Consider the following 16,356-nt stretch of genomic DNA (forward strand, 5'->3'; position numbering starts at 1 on the left):
TTGGTCTTAGATAACAGGATTAGAATGTTCCACACACTACTGAGAATCTGTGAGAGTGTTGTCTCAGTTGTCTTGTGCGGGTTGATATTTTCCACCATGTTCCTGTGGTCCACCACACTGGTTGTCATCCTGGGGTGTGTTTCCCAAAACCATGGTGGCTATAACCAAGTTAGCTACTTTGTTGGTTGCAATGCAATTTCCCATTGCCAACCAACTAAGTTGCTAACAGGTTAGCAACTATGGTTTTGGGAAACACACCCCTGTATGATCTGAAAGAAGGAATGCAATAGGATGGATGTAGTGTAAACCACATCAATTTTTTTTTATTTTATCTACTCAAATTAAGATTCATTGTTAATATTTCTGAAAATAAATTTAAGTAACTTATTTTCACCTTCAGTTAGTAGTGTAATGCTTGGCAAGTCAGTTTTGAAATTCAGAATATATTTGCTCTAAACATGCTTTTGACCGGCCAATATGGAATGTTTAAATGCAACTATTATGACCCTGGATAAACACTGCTCTATTTGTATAGTTAGATTTTATATTTGTCAGAAAATAAATTACATTTAGTTCAAAATAAAAGTATGTTTGTCTGTTTTAAAATGTGAAAATGCATTGAATAAAATAGTTAAAAATATATATAATTCATATTTTATTATTTATATAGTGTAAACAATCGAAGTCGAAGTCGTTGTCGGATTGGTTGAACCCCCTCACAAGCGCTTATCAGGATCATAAACATTGGAGTTTAAAAAGTATGTAACATATTGAAAGTTCAAGGCATATAATCTTCAGATACGTCCGAGAGTTTTACACCCCGGTCTGTTATGTCCTCATGGACAGGCCTTGTGTAGGGAGTCTTGACTTGCTGGAAACTCTAAAAGAATCCATAGGGAAAAACTACATTTCAGATATAAGAGATGCTTTGGTGGATATGCTGATCAGCAGAATCAGCATTGCAGTCATTGGGGATGGAAATGCAGAAAAAGCCACTTCCATCAACTCCAAAATCTGAGCCAAGAAGATGAAGGAGCAGCCCGCTCTCCATTATCTGCTGCCCCAGAGGAACTAGCTGTAGTCCCCAACCTAAAGCATCCTGACTTTCGCTTCTGGGATCTGCCATCAGTCTTTAGTGACACAACTTTTGAGGCTGAGGATTATATAGAGCGATTTAAAGTTATGAGATACAACTCCATCATAAACGAAAAAATACAAACTATACAAATGCTACACATAAACATTGTACCTATACACAACTAACCTATAATAATAATAATAGTAATAATAATAATAATAGTTATTATTATCACATCATTTAATTTCATAGTTAAAATTATTTAAACCAATAAAATATATAATATATAGTAATAATATATACACCATGCAATAAAAATCTCTCATCAGATTTTCCCAAATAACATATTTTAGATAAAAAATGTCTGTTATTGCCAAAAGGTGACATGCTTTAATCTCTGTACATGCATAAGGAAAGTCTGGGTTGATTTGCATGAGAATGTTGTTTAGATGTACTTTAAGGGCAATGGTGCACTTCTGCTATTAAAAAAAATAAATAAAAAAAAAATATATAATAATAATAATAATAATAATAATATATATATATATATATATATATATATATATATATATATATATATATATATATATAAACAACTTTAAGATCAGTTCTGTTTCCTTTTCTTGTTCTCTTGCAATTTTGATCATGAACCCATGGATTTATTTTAGCCTTTCATTTACTTCAATTACTTCATTTACTTAGTCAAAAGTTACATTTAGTGTGTAACACCACAACACCAAACCTGTACATGTGAATTACAGTGGGGTAAGCATACAGGAAGTTCAAAGACACAGGCCATAATACATTTGAATGTGTTTCTTCCCTTCAGTTTAACCTCAAACTGACTACTTCAAAAAGGCAAGAATTAAGGTTACATTAGTTCTGTCATTCTAAACTCTATTTCTGTGTTCTGCACTTGTGGTATTGATAAAAAATATAATAAATAAATAAATAATAATAATTATTATTTGGGACAAATTTCCAGATATCCAAAGTACTAAGATATGGATCTCTTTTTAAGTTGCACTTTATTTTACATTATATGTACTTGCAATGTAATTAACTAAAAAACGACATGGTTAGGTTTAGAGTTAGGTTCAGGGTTAGCACCTAGCTAATTTAATTACCATAACAAGTACATAGTATGTAGATGGGGAAAGGACTGTCTGTAGGGAATAAAAAAAAACTACTGATCTTTCTATAATGAATTTCATATCAACATTTCAACATAATTATTCAACTCCCATTTCCCCGGATAATGCAACTTTAAGGAGTATAAGATCACTGGAATAGAATCACTCTTCGTTCTGGGTGGCATCTTTTCAAGAAGATATTCAGAACCAACTGTCAGATCTTCTCCAAGATGTTGTTTGTGTTCTTTGAGGAAATCTTTGTTTTTGCTCTCTCGTTCAACACAAACAAATAAAATGATAACTGACCTCACATAGACAGGACAATGGCTTGCCTAATCTAGGAGCTACATCCTCCACCACCCTGATTTTTTTTCCACAAGTTCAGACACCAAACCATAGCAGGATACCATCACTTTGACCAGAACATTTTTGGTTTTGGTTTCATCAGCTCTGTGTAGTTGTAGACACCACCTCTGGGTGTAGAATTTTTCTTCAACTATTCTACTTTGTGAATGATCTTTAGCACTTGCCTGTTCTGCAACTCCGGCTATTAATTCACCTTTGCACTCCTGTAAGTCCACAATTTCAGCACGAAAAGGTGGGACGATTTAATCTCTTCACTGGTGTTTAAATATGTTTTGATAAAAAAAAATTCAGTATCTCTCTTGTTGAGTGCTATGATGATAATCTCTTGAAGCTTTTTTTAATATCACCTTTAGATTTTCTTGATGCTTGACTATTTATTGGTGTCTGACCATTAATTAATTATTTTAATTTCCTTTCCATTTCCTTAAAAGTAGAAATCATCTTATAAATAATTTTTAGGCCTAAGTTCAATGTGGTTTGGTCATTCAGCAAATTGTATTCAAAGAATAAAATAAAATAAAATAAAGTCTGCTGATAGCAGCACGTTAGACAACTCCATTAGAGGGGATTTTATTTTCTGAAAAGTTTTGACAGAACTAACCACTGGAACAGGAAGTGAGCTTCACACTTACATGACAGTATTAACATATATATATATATATATATCTTTATCTCTACCACGAATGTGTGACTTTAGCCTTGTTTCTTTTATGTCTGTAAGGTTTACAATGCAAATATGACAAGCTATAAATACACTTGGGTGAAGTTCTCCTTTTGTTTCTCGGTTTGAACATTTTTAAGACAATTATTGAGAACAGTGGGTTTGATTTAGAAGGTAAAAGGTTTTTATCTTTCTTTTTTTTTTTACTGTGATAAAAAATATTTGGTAGTTGTCAGTTTATTAGCATAATCAGTTAAGATGAATAGCTCATGCATGAGAAGCACTGTGCTTCTTCTAACAAAAATATTATTGACATGGCAATGAGTCATTAAAGTGTGAATAGATTTTATGAGAAATATTAAAAGGTGTCATGAAGTTCTTATATACAAGACTGTTACTGTTGAATGAATATGATGAATAAATGATTCGGTAACAAATTAAATAAATATATACGTAATTAAACGCACACACATGCTCGCACAGAGAAAATCAATTCTAAATAATTACCAAATTGAATGTAGCCAAAATTACACTTTGCAAAAAAAAAAAAAAAAAAAAAAAGGAAAGGTGAAGCATGCTAACTCAACATCTGTGACTGCAAAAAAACAAATTTTCACCCACACACAACGGCAAACACTGAAAGTGCTTGAGCTCAAGAGAATAACATAATATAATATCTTTATTTCATTAGCAGCACACAGAAAGATGCTTCCTGAAGAGATTCCTCTGCTTCTGCTTGGTGTGTATTGTATATGCTGATTTCTGTAAATGATTGTGCTAATTTATTGGTACACATAAAAGTCTCACTGATGGTGTTTTTTATTGCAGTTCTTTTTGCGGGCTCCTGCATGAGTTCAAAAGAAGTCCTAATTAATGTGCCTGAAAGAACAGAAACTACTTATGAAGGGTCATCTGTGACCATCCCCTGTTCTTACAAAAAACCAGTGGACACAAAATATACACTGCTGTGGTTTAAAGATGCAATTTTTATAAAACACCAGACGTTTGACGGGACTATTGTATACAGTAACACAGAAGAACGTCCCCAGTCTCTGCATTACTCCAGCAGAGTGGAATACATCACTGATGCAACACCAGAAAAAAAAAAAGGAGACTGGATAAAATGTGATTTAAGAATCACCGATCTGCGAAAGACAGACAGTGGGAAGTACACATTTCGATTGATTTCAGACACAAGGTTCATGAGTAAAGCTCTGTCTCTCAAAGTTAAAGGTGAGCAAACATTTGATGCTGTGATAAAGGCTGTTTTCTTATATATATTTGTTCATCATTTATTCACCCTCATATCTATCTATATTTCTTTAATCATGAAATAGATGTTTTTCAGAAAGTTCATGCTGCGTTTATTTATTAAAGATTTTATTGGCTTTTAGACTTTAATATGATATGGACAGTACTCAGGATGTGAAGAGAGAGAGAGAGAGGGGAGGAGGGGCTGGTAAGATCAGGAAAGGTCCATGAGTCATGACTCAATATATGTATATGCGTTATATGTTGGCACACTGCCCATGAGGCCATTGGCAGTGACCATGCTATTGATTATTAAACGAAGAATCTGAATGGGAACAGGGGCTTCAAAAATGACACTGTCACGGTTTTACGCTGCCTGAAGGAACACGGAGCCGAGGATAAACGAAATAAGGTTTTATTTTCCAACATAGGAGTTATCCAAACATGGATCACAGAGGAAGGCACCGCTCGTGAGTATCAAGTAGTGAGCAAGTAACAAGTTGATGACAAGTTGATGACAAAACAGAACTGAAAGGACAAGGCTTATGTACAGAGGATAATGGGGAAACACAGGTGGATGGAATCATTAAATTAACAGGGACATGGAACACATGAGGAAGATAATAGACACACCTGGGAACTAATCAAACTAAACACGGAAGACAGAAACTGGGTCACTGGGGCAAAAACACTAAATGAGTCCAGGTGTGTGACAGTACTCCCCCCTCCCTGTAGGTGCGTCCTCGCACCGTAGAAAACAACCAAGGAAGGCGTGAGTGGTAACTTGGGAGGAGGTTCCGGTGGAGGACAGACTCCCAGGAGGGGGCCAGCAGACAGGGACCACGGAGGGAGGAGCCAGGGAGGAGACGACGGAGGGAGGAGCCAGGGAGGAGACAGGAGCAGGAGGAGCCAGATGGTCCACCAGAGACCAGCCAGGACGGAGATCCAAGGTGGGGTCGACGGCGGGAGGAGCCATGGTGAAGGAGGGGTCGACGACACCAGGGGGCCGACAGGCGGAGACTGCACCGGTGGGTGAGGAGCCCAAGATGGAGCAGCACAGCCGCAGAGCCAGGGTGACGACGAGGATCCGGAGGGCCTAGGTGAAGCAGAAGGCTCAGGCGACCAAGGCGGAGGCGGGGTCCTGGCAGACCGCTGTGGAGCCGGAGTGACCGAGGATGGAGGTGGAACTGGAGGGAAGGAGGAGCCTGACAGAGCCGGAGGGATGGAGTGACGAGGTGGAACCAGAGGAGTGGAGTCCCGAGGCGGCGGATGGTCGACGACTGACCAAGGTGGAGCCGGAGGGACAAAGGGGGCCCGGTGGAGCAGGTGGGATGACAGGCCACGGTGGAGACGAGGGAGCTAAGAGCCAAGGCGGAGCCGCTGGGTCGAAGGACCGAGGAGGAGTCCAGGGCTCGGAGGCTGGAGGCGGAGACAGGGCTTTAACGCGCCAAGGCAGAGCTGGAGACTGGCAGTCCAGTGGCGAACCGTCGCGCCCCGATGGCGCGGACTGAGGGTGAGCTGCGGGACTGACTGGCACCAGCAGGGATGCCGAGGAACTGGCTGGTCTAGGAGGAGGACAGAGAGGAAGGATGGGAGGAAGGACAGGAGGATCAGGACTGGACGGAACCAGCGAAAGTGGAGTAGAGGGACCAGCAGGTTTGGGAGGAGGCGGGAGAGGGAGGCTGGGAGGGAATACAGGAGACACAGAAGGTTCAGGGCTGGGCGGAACCAGCGGAGACACAGAAGGTTCAGGGCTGGGCGGAACCAGCGGAGACACAGAAGGTTCAGGGCTGGGCGGAACCAGCGGAGACACAGAAGATTCAGGGCTGGGCGGAACCAGCGGAGACACAGAAGATTCAGGGCTGGGCGGAACCAGCGGAGAAACAGAAAATTCATAGCTGGATGGAACCAGCGGAGAAACAGAAAACTCAGGGCTGGGCGGAACCAGCGGAGAAACAGAAAACTTAGGGCTGGGCGGAACCAGCGGAGAGATAGAAGATACAGGGCTGGGCGGAACCAGCGGAGAGACAGAAGATTCATGTTTGGATGGAACCCGCGGAAATGGAGCAGAGGAAATGACTGGAGGAGGTAGGAGTGGGAGGCTGAGAGGGTATACAGGGGAATCAGGGCTGGACGGAACCAGCGGGGAAACAGGAAAATTAGGGATTACCTCCATAGACCAGTCCATCAGATCCAGAACTTGCTCCATACGATCTTCAGAGACTGCATACAGCTCACCCTCAGTCGCAGGAGTGTGGGCAGGGCTTTCCTCCACGCCCTCGATCTCCACGAGGAGTCCCACGATGCACGGTGTTGCCGGCTCACACACCTGGTCAGTCGCGCTCTCGAGATCCTGTTCCCTGTCAGTGGATGGCTCGGGCTCTGCGGCTGCGGTGGGCTCTGGCTCCGTGCGGCGTGATGGTAGCTGGCTGGTCTCTGGGTCGGGAGTGGGACTGGCGAGATCCTCTATCGGGCAGACGGTGAAAGGTGAGCCATTTCTCGCCAGAGTCCACTCCACGAATGCGGCGAAATCCTCCCGAGGACCATCTTCGGACGACAACGCTCTGCACTTGGGGTTCAGGCTGGCGTTGTAGAAGGCGCAGAGCGCGTCGTCCGGGTAGCTGGTGGCATTAGCTAACAGAAGGAACCGTCTGGTGTGGTCCTCGAGAGAGCGTCCCTCCTGCTCCAGCATGAGGAGGAGGAATCCGGGGCTAGAGAGGGGATCCATCAACACTATGAAACAAAAGGACTTTGAAAACACAAAAACAAAACGGAGGGAAAACACGCAGTTTTCTAATTTCTTTTAGGTCGGGTCTTCTGTCACGGATTTACGCTGGCTGAAGGAACACGGAGCTGAGGATAAACGAAATAAGGTTTTATTTTCCAACATAGGAGTTATCCAAACATGGATCACAGAGGAAGGCACAGCTCGTGAGTATCAAGTAGTGAGCAAGTAACAAGTTGATGACAAGTAGATGACAAAACAGAACTGAAAGGACAAGGCTTATGTACAGAGGATAATGGGGAAACACAGGTGGATGGAATCATTAAATTAACAGGGACATGGAACACATGAGGAAGATAATAGACACACCTGGGAACTAATCAAACTAAACACGGAAGACAGAAACTGGGTCACTGGGGCAAAAACACTAAATGAGTCCAGGTGTGTGACAGACACTTAGCAAATAATAAAATAGTTCCTGTATTTGTACACTGTATTTGAAGTCTTTATGAGGTTACCAATGGTTCTCGTGTGTCTCATAATCAGCCACAATTCTCCAAATATGAATAAACATCTTTTAATCACACAAATAAAACTACGACAGAGTGATCATCATTAAGAATATTCAAAATAATATTATCCTTTATTTTTGTCACTTTTTTTTACCAAGACATTTTAGACATATATATATAAAAACTGAACAACATGAGGGTGACTTATTTTCATTTTTTATTATAGTTTTAATAATTTGATATTTCAACTTTTTATCTCACAATCGGACTTTTTTTTTTTCTTGAATTCTGAGTTTAGATTTCACAAATCTGTCTTTTTTCTTACAATTTTGAAGATATTGTTGCAAGATATAAACTCAGAATTACAAGATATTTTCTTTATTTATCATTTATTTGTACAGAGACAACGCACAACAACAGTGTTACGCCAGAGTTAGCTATAAAGCTAATTTGCATCTGCAGTCCCTGGAGACAAACTTGTAATTCTGAGAAGAAAAGACGGAATTCTGTGATATTAACTTGCAATAGTGGGGAAAAAGTCTAGTTTTGTCACAGAATAAGTAAGGAATAATTGACTCTGGGACATTGAATTATTCAAAAAATAATGCACACCTTCGCGTCATGGCCGTTACACCTCAGGGTGTGCATTATTTTTCTAATAATTCAAAGTTAATTATTCCACTTATACTACGTTTACCACACGTCAAGACATCGATCAGAATACTGTATATATTTAAAGAGATTTGTCTGGTTTTTGTACTAGCTGTTGTGAGTAGGATTATTTCTTCCGCATCTCATCTAATTCCTCTTTTGCTAGTACCAAAATGTTATTTTAAAGCTGGTAATGGAGGCTTGAGCCATTTATAGCATTCTTATGCAGTTATTAATGAAGTTATTAGAAAACAAAAATGTGAGAGTGACAGAGACAGAGAGAGAGAGAAAGAAAGAAAGAAAGAGAGAGCTTGTGTGAATTAGGCTAACGTACCTCTGTGCATCTCTAAACACTCGTCGGGGCAGCGCTGACAACATCTTTTTGTGCAAACTGCGTGACCGGTATTACGGTTTTACTATGTGAAGTGATATAGAACTGTAATGCAGTCAGGAGAGCTGCCTGGAAATACGTTCGCCGTGTGTTTCCCAGAAAATAACTGCACACCTCAGAACGTTTGTCAGCCAATCAGATTCAAGCATTAAACGGCCCTGTAGTACAACAGGAAATAAACAATTGTGGCTTTTAACTCACAATTTTGGACTTATATAGTTCCAACAAGTTTATTTATTAAAAATTGTGCTCGTCTTCTCAGAACTGTGAGTTTATATCTCACAATTCTGACTTTTTTTTCTCAGAACTATAATAACTAGAATATAGTTCTTTGTTGGAGAAATTCTAACCTGTTCTCATTCCATATTCTTTTCAGACAATCCTTGTAAGGTGCACATTGAACCATCAGAGGTGAAGAATCCAGTCCGTGAGTCAGAAGAATTCACTGTTCGCTGTTCCACGCTTGGTTCCTGTGATCTTAATCCTGAGTGGCTCGTTCATACATCAGGACAAAAGCAAGAATGGACGTCCTCCTCGTCGACTGATATGATTATAGAGACTGAAGAAGATAAAGAAGGCAGAAAGATCACCAATTTGAAGCTCAGTGTGACATGGAAGGATGACAGAAGGATTCTGTCTTGTCGTCGAGCGAAGAGTGAGGACAGCTGCCAGATCAGGAATATCACACTGTCTGTGGAATGTGAGTGAGTATATCATGTGTTTATGAACAATTACTCTATATTTAGTGTATACAGTCACTGACTGAGCATTATTCACTCCAGCTCACTCTCGTTTCTTCTCTAGATGCACCTAAAGAGGTAAAAGCAACAGTGAGCTCTGAGGATGTGAAGGAGGGAGATTCTGTAACTCTCTCCTGCACCAGCAGAGGTCAGCCTGATGTCAGCTTCTCATGGTTCAAAAAAGAGACAACAGAAAAGTCTCAACAAATGTCTGACTTGAAACTAAATAATGTGAAACCAGAAGACAGTGGAGAATATTACTGTGAAGCTGAAAACAAGCATGGGACACAGGAATCAAATATCATTCAAATTGATGTGAAGTGTGAGTATAATGTTTTATGTAAACAGATACCTTTGAAGAACCTCATAACCATTATGAACTTCAGTACTTCATCTACTAAAATCATTTATTGTTAAATATGCATTTCTTGTGCCTGTGCACTGCATTATTCAGATGGTCCAGAGGGTGTCAAAGTGCAACCTGTTAACATTAAAGATCTCAAAGAGGGAGATGAACTGACACTCAAGTGTTTAGTCGAGAGAGGTAACCCAGCAGTCTATCAGTTCATGTGGTACAAAAATTCCCAAAACCAGAGTGAAACCAGCGAGACATTCATCATCAGTAAAGTTACTGAAGAGGACAGAGGATCTTACCAATGCCAGGCTGATAACGGGATCAGAACAGAAATATCAAATAACTTCACAGTATCTGTAAAGTGTAAGTATTTCTGTATAATATTTGTAGCACTTCTTTATATATCTGCACCTCCAACAAACTAATAAAGTGATTTGGTTATTGTTTATAATAAAACATCTGCTAAATATTAAATCAAACTCTTAACAGTCAGCTAATAAATTTATGATAGTTAATTTTACTCTGTCATTTAGAAAGCTTATGCAAAATTAACAAATTTCAATGCTATATATCAAAAGCATGTTAGATGATAAATCTCTTCATTTATTTTGTGACAATGCTCTTCAAAAATTTTTTTTTCTTGTCTCTCACAGATTCACCGAGAAGCATCAAAATAGAGGGCTCGACCTCTGTAAAAGTGGGCACTTCACTGACTTTGACATGCTCAGCTGATGCTGAGCCTCAGCCACACACATACAAATGGAAGCACACACCTGGACTGTCTCCTGTCCCATTATCAATGGAAACTGGACAGTTAAACATCGAGAAAGTGACCATTCAACATGCAGGACAGTACACATGTGATATTACCAACACTATGGGCACAGGATCACACGCTGTTAAAGTCGATGTCCTTTGTAAGTCTGTTTTGCTCTAAAACCTATACCTTAACTAATAAATGTTAATGATTTCACAAATAGGTAATTAAGACACTTTTTCTTTTAAACTCTGCAGATCCTCCATCTAATCTCAGTTTGATCATGCAGAGGGAAGCGAGAGAGTTTGAAGTGATCTCCATTATCTGCACGGTTCAAAGCAATCCTGTGTCACACCTGACAGTGACAGGACCTCGGGGGAATCTGACATATATTCAGAACAATCAAAGGAAAAGCACTGCATCTGCATCAAACAATGTGACAGTCTACTTGAATGTTACCGAGTCAGATGCAGGAGTCTATAAGTGCAACGCAGAAAGTCAAGAGGGAAAACAAGAAACTAAACAAAAGCTAATTGTGTTTCGTAAGTAATAATCTTTTGAGAGACATGAGATGATTTAATTTTACTTGAAAGTGACCAAACTGATAATTAGGACTTTGAGCATTACTTCTCCTAAATAATTTGAGTTTCATCTTTTTATATATTGTGTATATATAGATGCACCCAAAAATGTGACTGTAAGTGTTAAAGGAGAACAAAGATTTGGGAGTGAGCTGACCCTTACATGTGAGGCTCACGCCGATCCTGCTCCATCCTCATACGAGTGGAAGAAAGACTTCAATGGACAGTTAAAGACAATTGAACAGAAACATGAACAGAGACTACACTTTCTTTCTCTGGAAATCTCTGACTCTGGTCAGTACGCCTGTATTGCTCAAAACTCCATTGGAAAAACAGAATCTCCATTAGTAGAGATGAGTGTGAAATGTGAGTACTTATTCTACTAATTATTTGACACACCTTTTGGGGGAGGGGGGATGCTTCTTATTTTTTGGAATTTGTCTTTTCCGACAGATATAAGAAGGTAATTAAGACACTTTTTCTTTTAAACTCTGCAGATCCTCCATCTAATCTCAGTTTGATCATGCAGAGGGAAGTGAGAGAGTTTGAAGTGATCTCCATTATCTGCACGGTTCAAAGCAATCCTGTGTCACACCTGACAGTGACAGGACCTCGGGGGAATCTGACATATATTCAGAACAATCAAAGGAAAAGCACTGCATCTGCATCAAACAATGTGACAGTCTACTTGAATGTTACCGAGTCAGATGCAGGAGTGCATAAGTGCAACGCAGAAAGTCAAGAGGGAAAACAAGAAACTAAACAAAATCTAATTGTGTTTCGTAAGTAATAATCTTTTGAGAGACATGAGATGATGTAATTTTACTTGAAAGTGACCTAACTGATAATTAGGACTTTGAGCATTACTTCTCCTAAATAATTTGAGTTTCATCTTTTTATATATTGTGTATATATAGATGCACCCAAAAATGTGACTGTAAGTGTTAAAGGAGAACAAAGATTTGGGAGTGAGCTGACCCTTACATGTGAGGCTCACGCCGATCCTGCTCCATCCTCATACGAGTGGAAGAAAGACTTCAATGGACAGTTAAAGACAATTGAACAGAAACCTGAACAGAGACTACACTTTCTTTCTCTGGAAATCTCTGACTCTGGTCAGTACGCCTGTATTGCTCAAAACTCCATTGGAAAAACAGAATCTCCATTAGTAGAGATGAGTGTGAAATGTGAGTACTTATTCTACTAGTTATTTGACACACCTTTTGGGGGAGGGGGGATGCTTCTTATTTTTTGGAATTTGTCTTTTCTGACAGAAGGTAATTAAGACACTTTTTCTTTTAAACTCTGCAGATCCTCCATCTAATCTCAGTTTGATCATGCAGAGGGAAGCGAGAGAGTTTGAAGTGATCTCCATTATCTGCACGGTTCAAAGCAATCCTGTGTCACACCTGACAGTGACAGGACCTCGGGGGAATCTGACATATATTCAGAACAATCAAAGGAAAAGCACTGCATCTGCATCAAACAATGTGACAGTCTACTTGAATGTTACCGAGTCAGATGCAGGAGTCTATAAGTGCAACGCAGAAAGTCAAGAGGGAAAACAAGAAACTAAACAAAAGCTAATTGTGTTTCGTAAGTAATAATCTTTTGAGAGACATGAGTTGATTTCATTTTACTTGAAAGTGACCAAACTGATAATTAGGACTTTGAGCAATACTTCTAAATAATTTGAGTTTCATCTTTTTATATACTGTATATATACAGATGCACCCAAAAATGTGACTGTAAGTGTTAAAGGAGAACAAACATTTGGGAGTGAGCTGACCCTTACATGTGAGGCTCACGCCGATCCTGCTCCATCCTCATACGAGTGGAAGAAAGACTTCTATGGCCAGTTAAAGACAATTGAACAGAAACCTGAACAGAGACTACACTTTCTTTCTCTGGAAATCTCTGACTCTGGTCAGTACGCCTGTATTGCTCAAAACTCCATTGGAAAAATACTATCTCCATTAGTAGAGATGAATGTGAAATGTGAGTACTTATTCTACTAGTTATTTGACACACCTTTTTTTTTGGGGGGGGGGGGGGCTTCTTAATTTATGGAATTTGTCTTTTCTGACAGATATAAGATTGTCCAGTGTTGTGTGATTAGTTTAACTAGTCTAATGAATGACTTTTGTCATTATAACTGGGTTAATATCACACTGTCCAAATTTGTCATTGTATAACAATAAATCAAATAGTCATTGCTTCCAACTACCAAATATTTTGAATATATTCATATAATTTTGCCTATAGATGTTCCAATCATAAAAATTGTCCATAACATGACAACATTAACTCAGTGGAATTGGGAGTTTCCGGTCTCTCTGACCTGCAGTGCAGATGCACATCCTCCTGCCGAGGTCTACAACTGGTACAGAGAGGAGGACAACGTGACCGTGCTGTCAGAACATCAGAACTTCACTGTTCAGCCTCAGAACCCAGGAATATATTACTGTACAGCAGCCAATGCTATCGGAGAATCACGATCCGAAAACATCATGTTATTTATTGGCAGTGAGTATGAAATAACACATTTTAAATATCTATTTTCCAAATGACTCAAACTGCATTAAGCTAGAAATTATTCTGCCAGACTTTAGACATTACCCTCTATTTACAACTGCCTCTTTGGCGTAACCGTGATAACCAAGCAATTTTTTTGTGTGTCAACTAATATTTTAATGATATTTGTCAGGGTGTAGGATAGTTTTCTGCTCATCACTCCATGGAACCTTTATGAAAGCATAAAAATACCATGGTATGTTGAAAGATTTTTAGGAAACATGCTAAGTTCACATAGGCCTACTTGTTTCTCTGAAAAACAATGCTACAGCCTGTAATTATACTTTGAATCATGTGATCCTGCTTATTTACATTTACAGTAAAGTAAAGAGGTCGCCAGTTGGTGGAAAACACTTTTTTCTAATATTTTGAAATTGTACTGCAATACCTACATCAACCACTAGCTATATTTTACAACCCCCCCCCCCCCATTTTTAAAAGTGAAAATGATACAAAATCACATCGTAGATGCATGATTAAAGCCTAATTATTTAACAATTTGTACTTCTTTAAGTAGTTAACTGGGTAAATTCTTGAATTTGGGTTAGATTAAGTCATGCTGGGTTATTTTGAAAACGATTTCTTGATCTTTCCCCAAACCTCTCTTAATTTAGGTAACTCTCCTATGGTGTTCTACCAGATCATCTTCCCCATCATTCTCCTGTTGATTCTTATTGTTGTGGTTCTCTTTCTGATACGCAGGTAAATACCTCTTTCTTTTTATAGATGTTAAAGTGCCCCTATTATGCCTTTTCGACTATAACCTTTCATGCAGTGTGTCATGTACTGTAGCTGTATGTGGACATAAACTATCTGCAAAGTTGTAAAGCCGACAGTGCATGATAGATAAAGTTATTGTCTGTCAAAAAGTCAGCTCTCAGTTGCCTAAACGAGTCATCGGGGATTTTAATCTTATTCTGTTACAGCTCTATGTCACACAGTAACACATTTGCATAATGTTCGCCCATGTTTTAAGGTCCTGCCCACAAACTGAGTAAAATTTCTGTGTGGTTAACATAATGTCGAGAAGACAATGTATCATACGCTGTGAGAGTAAATTTTGATCAAATCTCAAAATTACCACAAACTTGTCAACACTTGACACTTACCACTGAGAAATGTCCTGCTTCAGTCGTGCTTATGAATCAGTCTCTTGTCAATCAACCACTTCATTCATTTCATCGTCAGATTCCGGCTTGAGTTGGTAAGCTAAGATCCATACCATCTTTTCTGTGTATTGACAAGTCTCCAGGCCTGTCATTCTGCAATGGAAATTGGCATTTCATTTCCGACGCGCTGTATGCGGTAGACCAATCCATAGCCATAGACAGATCTCTCTATGGATTTGGACCAATCACAAAGGACTGGGCCATCTGAGCAGTCACAGCAGATAGGGCTTACAGAAAGGAGGGGTTTAGAAAGACTGATTCTTTGAACTGCTTCGCATGAGTTATTTATGAACCATTTAGAAATTAGGTATAAATGATATATATTTTCGGAGAAAACATACATGTTTTTTTTTTTTTTTTTTACCTTGCATGCATGTTAACTTGTTTTAGGAGACTCGTGAAACAATATTAGCAACCATAAAAATGGCATAATAGGAGCAGTTTAAGTTAAAAATACCATAATACCAAATACTAAATTAACTTGTATCATTTACCAGTTCATCTGCATATTAGTGCAGCCCTATCAGGTGTTGAGTTTGAAGGTGTTAGTTATTCTGATTATTGCTCTTGTTATTTTACAGGACTATCATCAAGGCAAGATCATATCAACAAAGTGGAACAGATAATCCTTTGTGCTTTTTTCCAGTATTCCTGTCACACTCTTCTACAGTGACAAACTTACTTTTATTGGTTATTTTACTTCTGTTTGTTTCACAACTGGGCTACTCACAGTATAATATTGAAATCAACATTACATGCATTTTTTTTAAACAATGAAATATATCAGTTTGCTTAATAAGAGATAAATCCTGTTTTGTTTGAAATACTTAAACACTTAGGGATCGTGTAATAATACCCAGGAGAATCTGTCAGTGGAGGGCATTCCTGATTCAGGTTATGGAAGAGTTAATCAATCACGTCCAATACCCAATTCCCAAGATCCCACTCGAGCACAGGATCCTGATCCAAGGTAATAGCAGCAGAACTAATTGTAGACATACACTAATTGTAATGATATTAATTCATAGTTTTTTTTTCTCTCAAGGCCGAAATCTAATATCCATACGGTGCATGCTGCTATTAAATTACCTCAAATGAAACAGGTAAGACAATTCCCAAAGCATCTTATCTGTTGAGTACGAAATAAGACATCTCTGGTCAGTTTTAAATAGTTTCAAATCTTGGGAGTTCTCATCACGAAAAAAAAAAAACTGTATGGAGTTTCTCACAAAATCCACCCTGACATGTCCAAAAATCTAAAATAGGCTTAGTATTGTAACTCAAGGTAAGACAAAAACATGGTTTGGACGAGTAATGATGTACTTGCTTAAAAAATAGTTAACATAATTATGATCTATTCATAATAGTTTTATTGTATTACCATATGTCTACAGAACAAACACACTTACAAT

The 16,356-nt window shown here is 39.0% G+C and overlaps 1 protein-coding gene across 50 annotated transcripts in view; it reads left to right on the forward strand.

Annotated features, from left to right (window-relative positions):
• Positions 1–1,737: 1,737 nt before the first annotated feature.
• LOC127972866 (B-cell receptor CD22) overlaps positions 1,738–16,356 on the forward strand; it is a 47,243-nt gene continuing 32,624 nt past the window's right edge. For 10 of the 50 annotated variants that reach the window (XR_008157212.1, XM_052576705.1, XM_052576704.1 and 7 more), the window contains exons 1-13: positions 1,744–2,809; positions 3,933–3,977; positions 4,067–4,471; positions 9,145–9,468; positions 9,573–9,830; positions 9,963–10,226; positions 10,517–10,780; positions 10,878–11,162; positions 11,298–11,567; positions 11,699–11,983; positions 12,119–12,388; positions 12,513–12,797; positions 12,930–13,199. Coding sequence is in view for 45 of the 50 variants with exons in the window: in XM_052576705.1 (XP_052432665.1) it covers positions 3,944–3,977; positions 4,067–4,471; positions 9,145–9,468; positions 9,573–9,830; positions 9,963–10,226; positions 10,517–10,780; positions 10,878–11,162; positions 11,298–11,567; positions 11,699–11,983; positions 12,119–12,388; positions 12,513–12,797; positions 12,930–13,199 (3,214 nt within the window). In the remaining 5 variants the exon portion in view is untranslated. Of the gene's footprint in view, positions 2,810–3,305; positions 3,413–3,929; positions 3,978–4,066; positions 4,472–9,144; positions 9,473–9,572; positions 9,831–9,962; positions 10,227–10,516; positions 10,781–10,877; positions 11,163–11,297; positions 11,568–11,698; positions 11,984–12,118; positions 12,389–12,512; positions 12,798–12,929; positions 13,200–13,466; positions 13,728–14,389; positions 14,478–15,525; positions 15,635–15,783; positions 15,915–15,989; positions 16,048–16,356 lie in introns of those variants that run through there. The other 40 variants (XR_008157210.1, XR_008157211.1, XR_008157214.1 and 37 more) reach the window with 29 other exon arrangements.

This window comes from Carassius gibelio, chromosome B15 (genome assembly GCF_023724105.1).
Source record: "Carassius gibelio isolate Cgi1373 ecotype wild population from Czech Republic chromosome B15, carGib1.2-hapl.c, whole genome shotgun sequence".
Taxonomy (NCBI): domain Eukaryota; kingdom Metazoa; phylum Chordata; class Actinopteri; order Cypriniformes; family Cyprinidae; genus Carassius; species Carassius gibelio.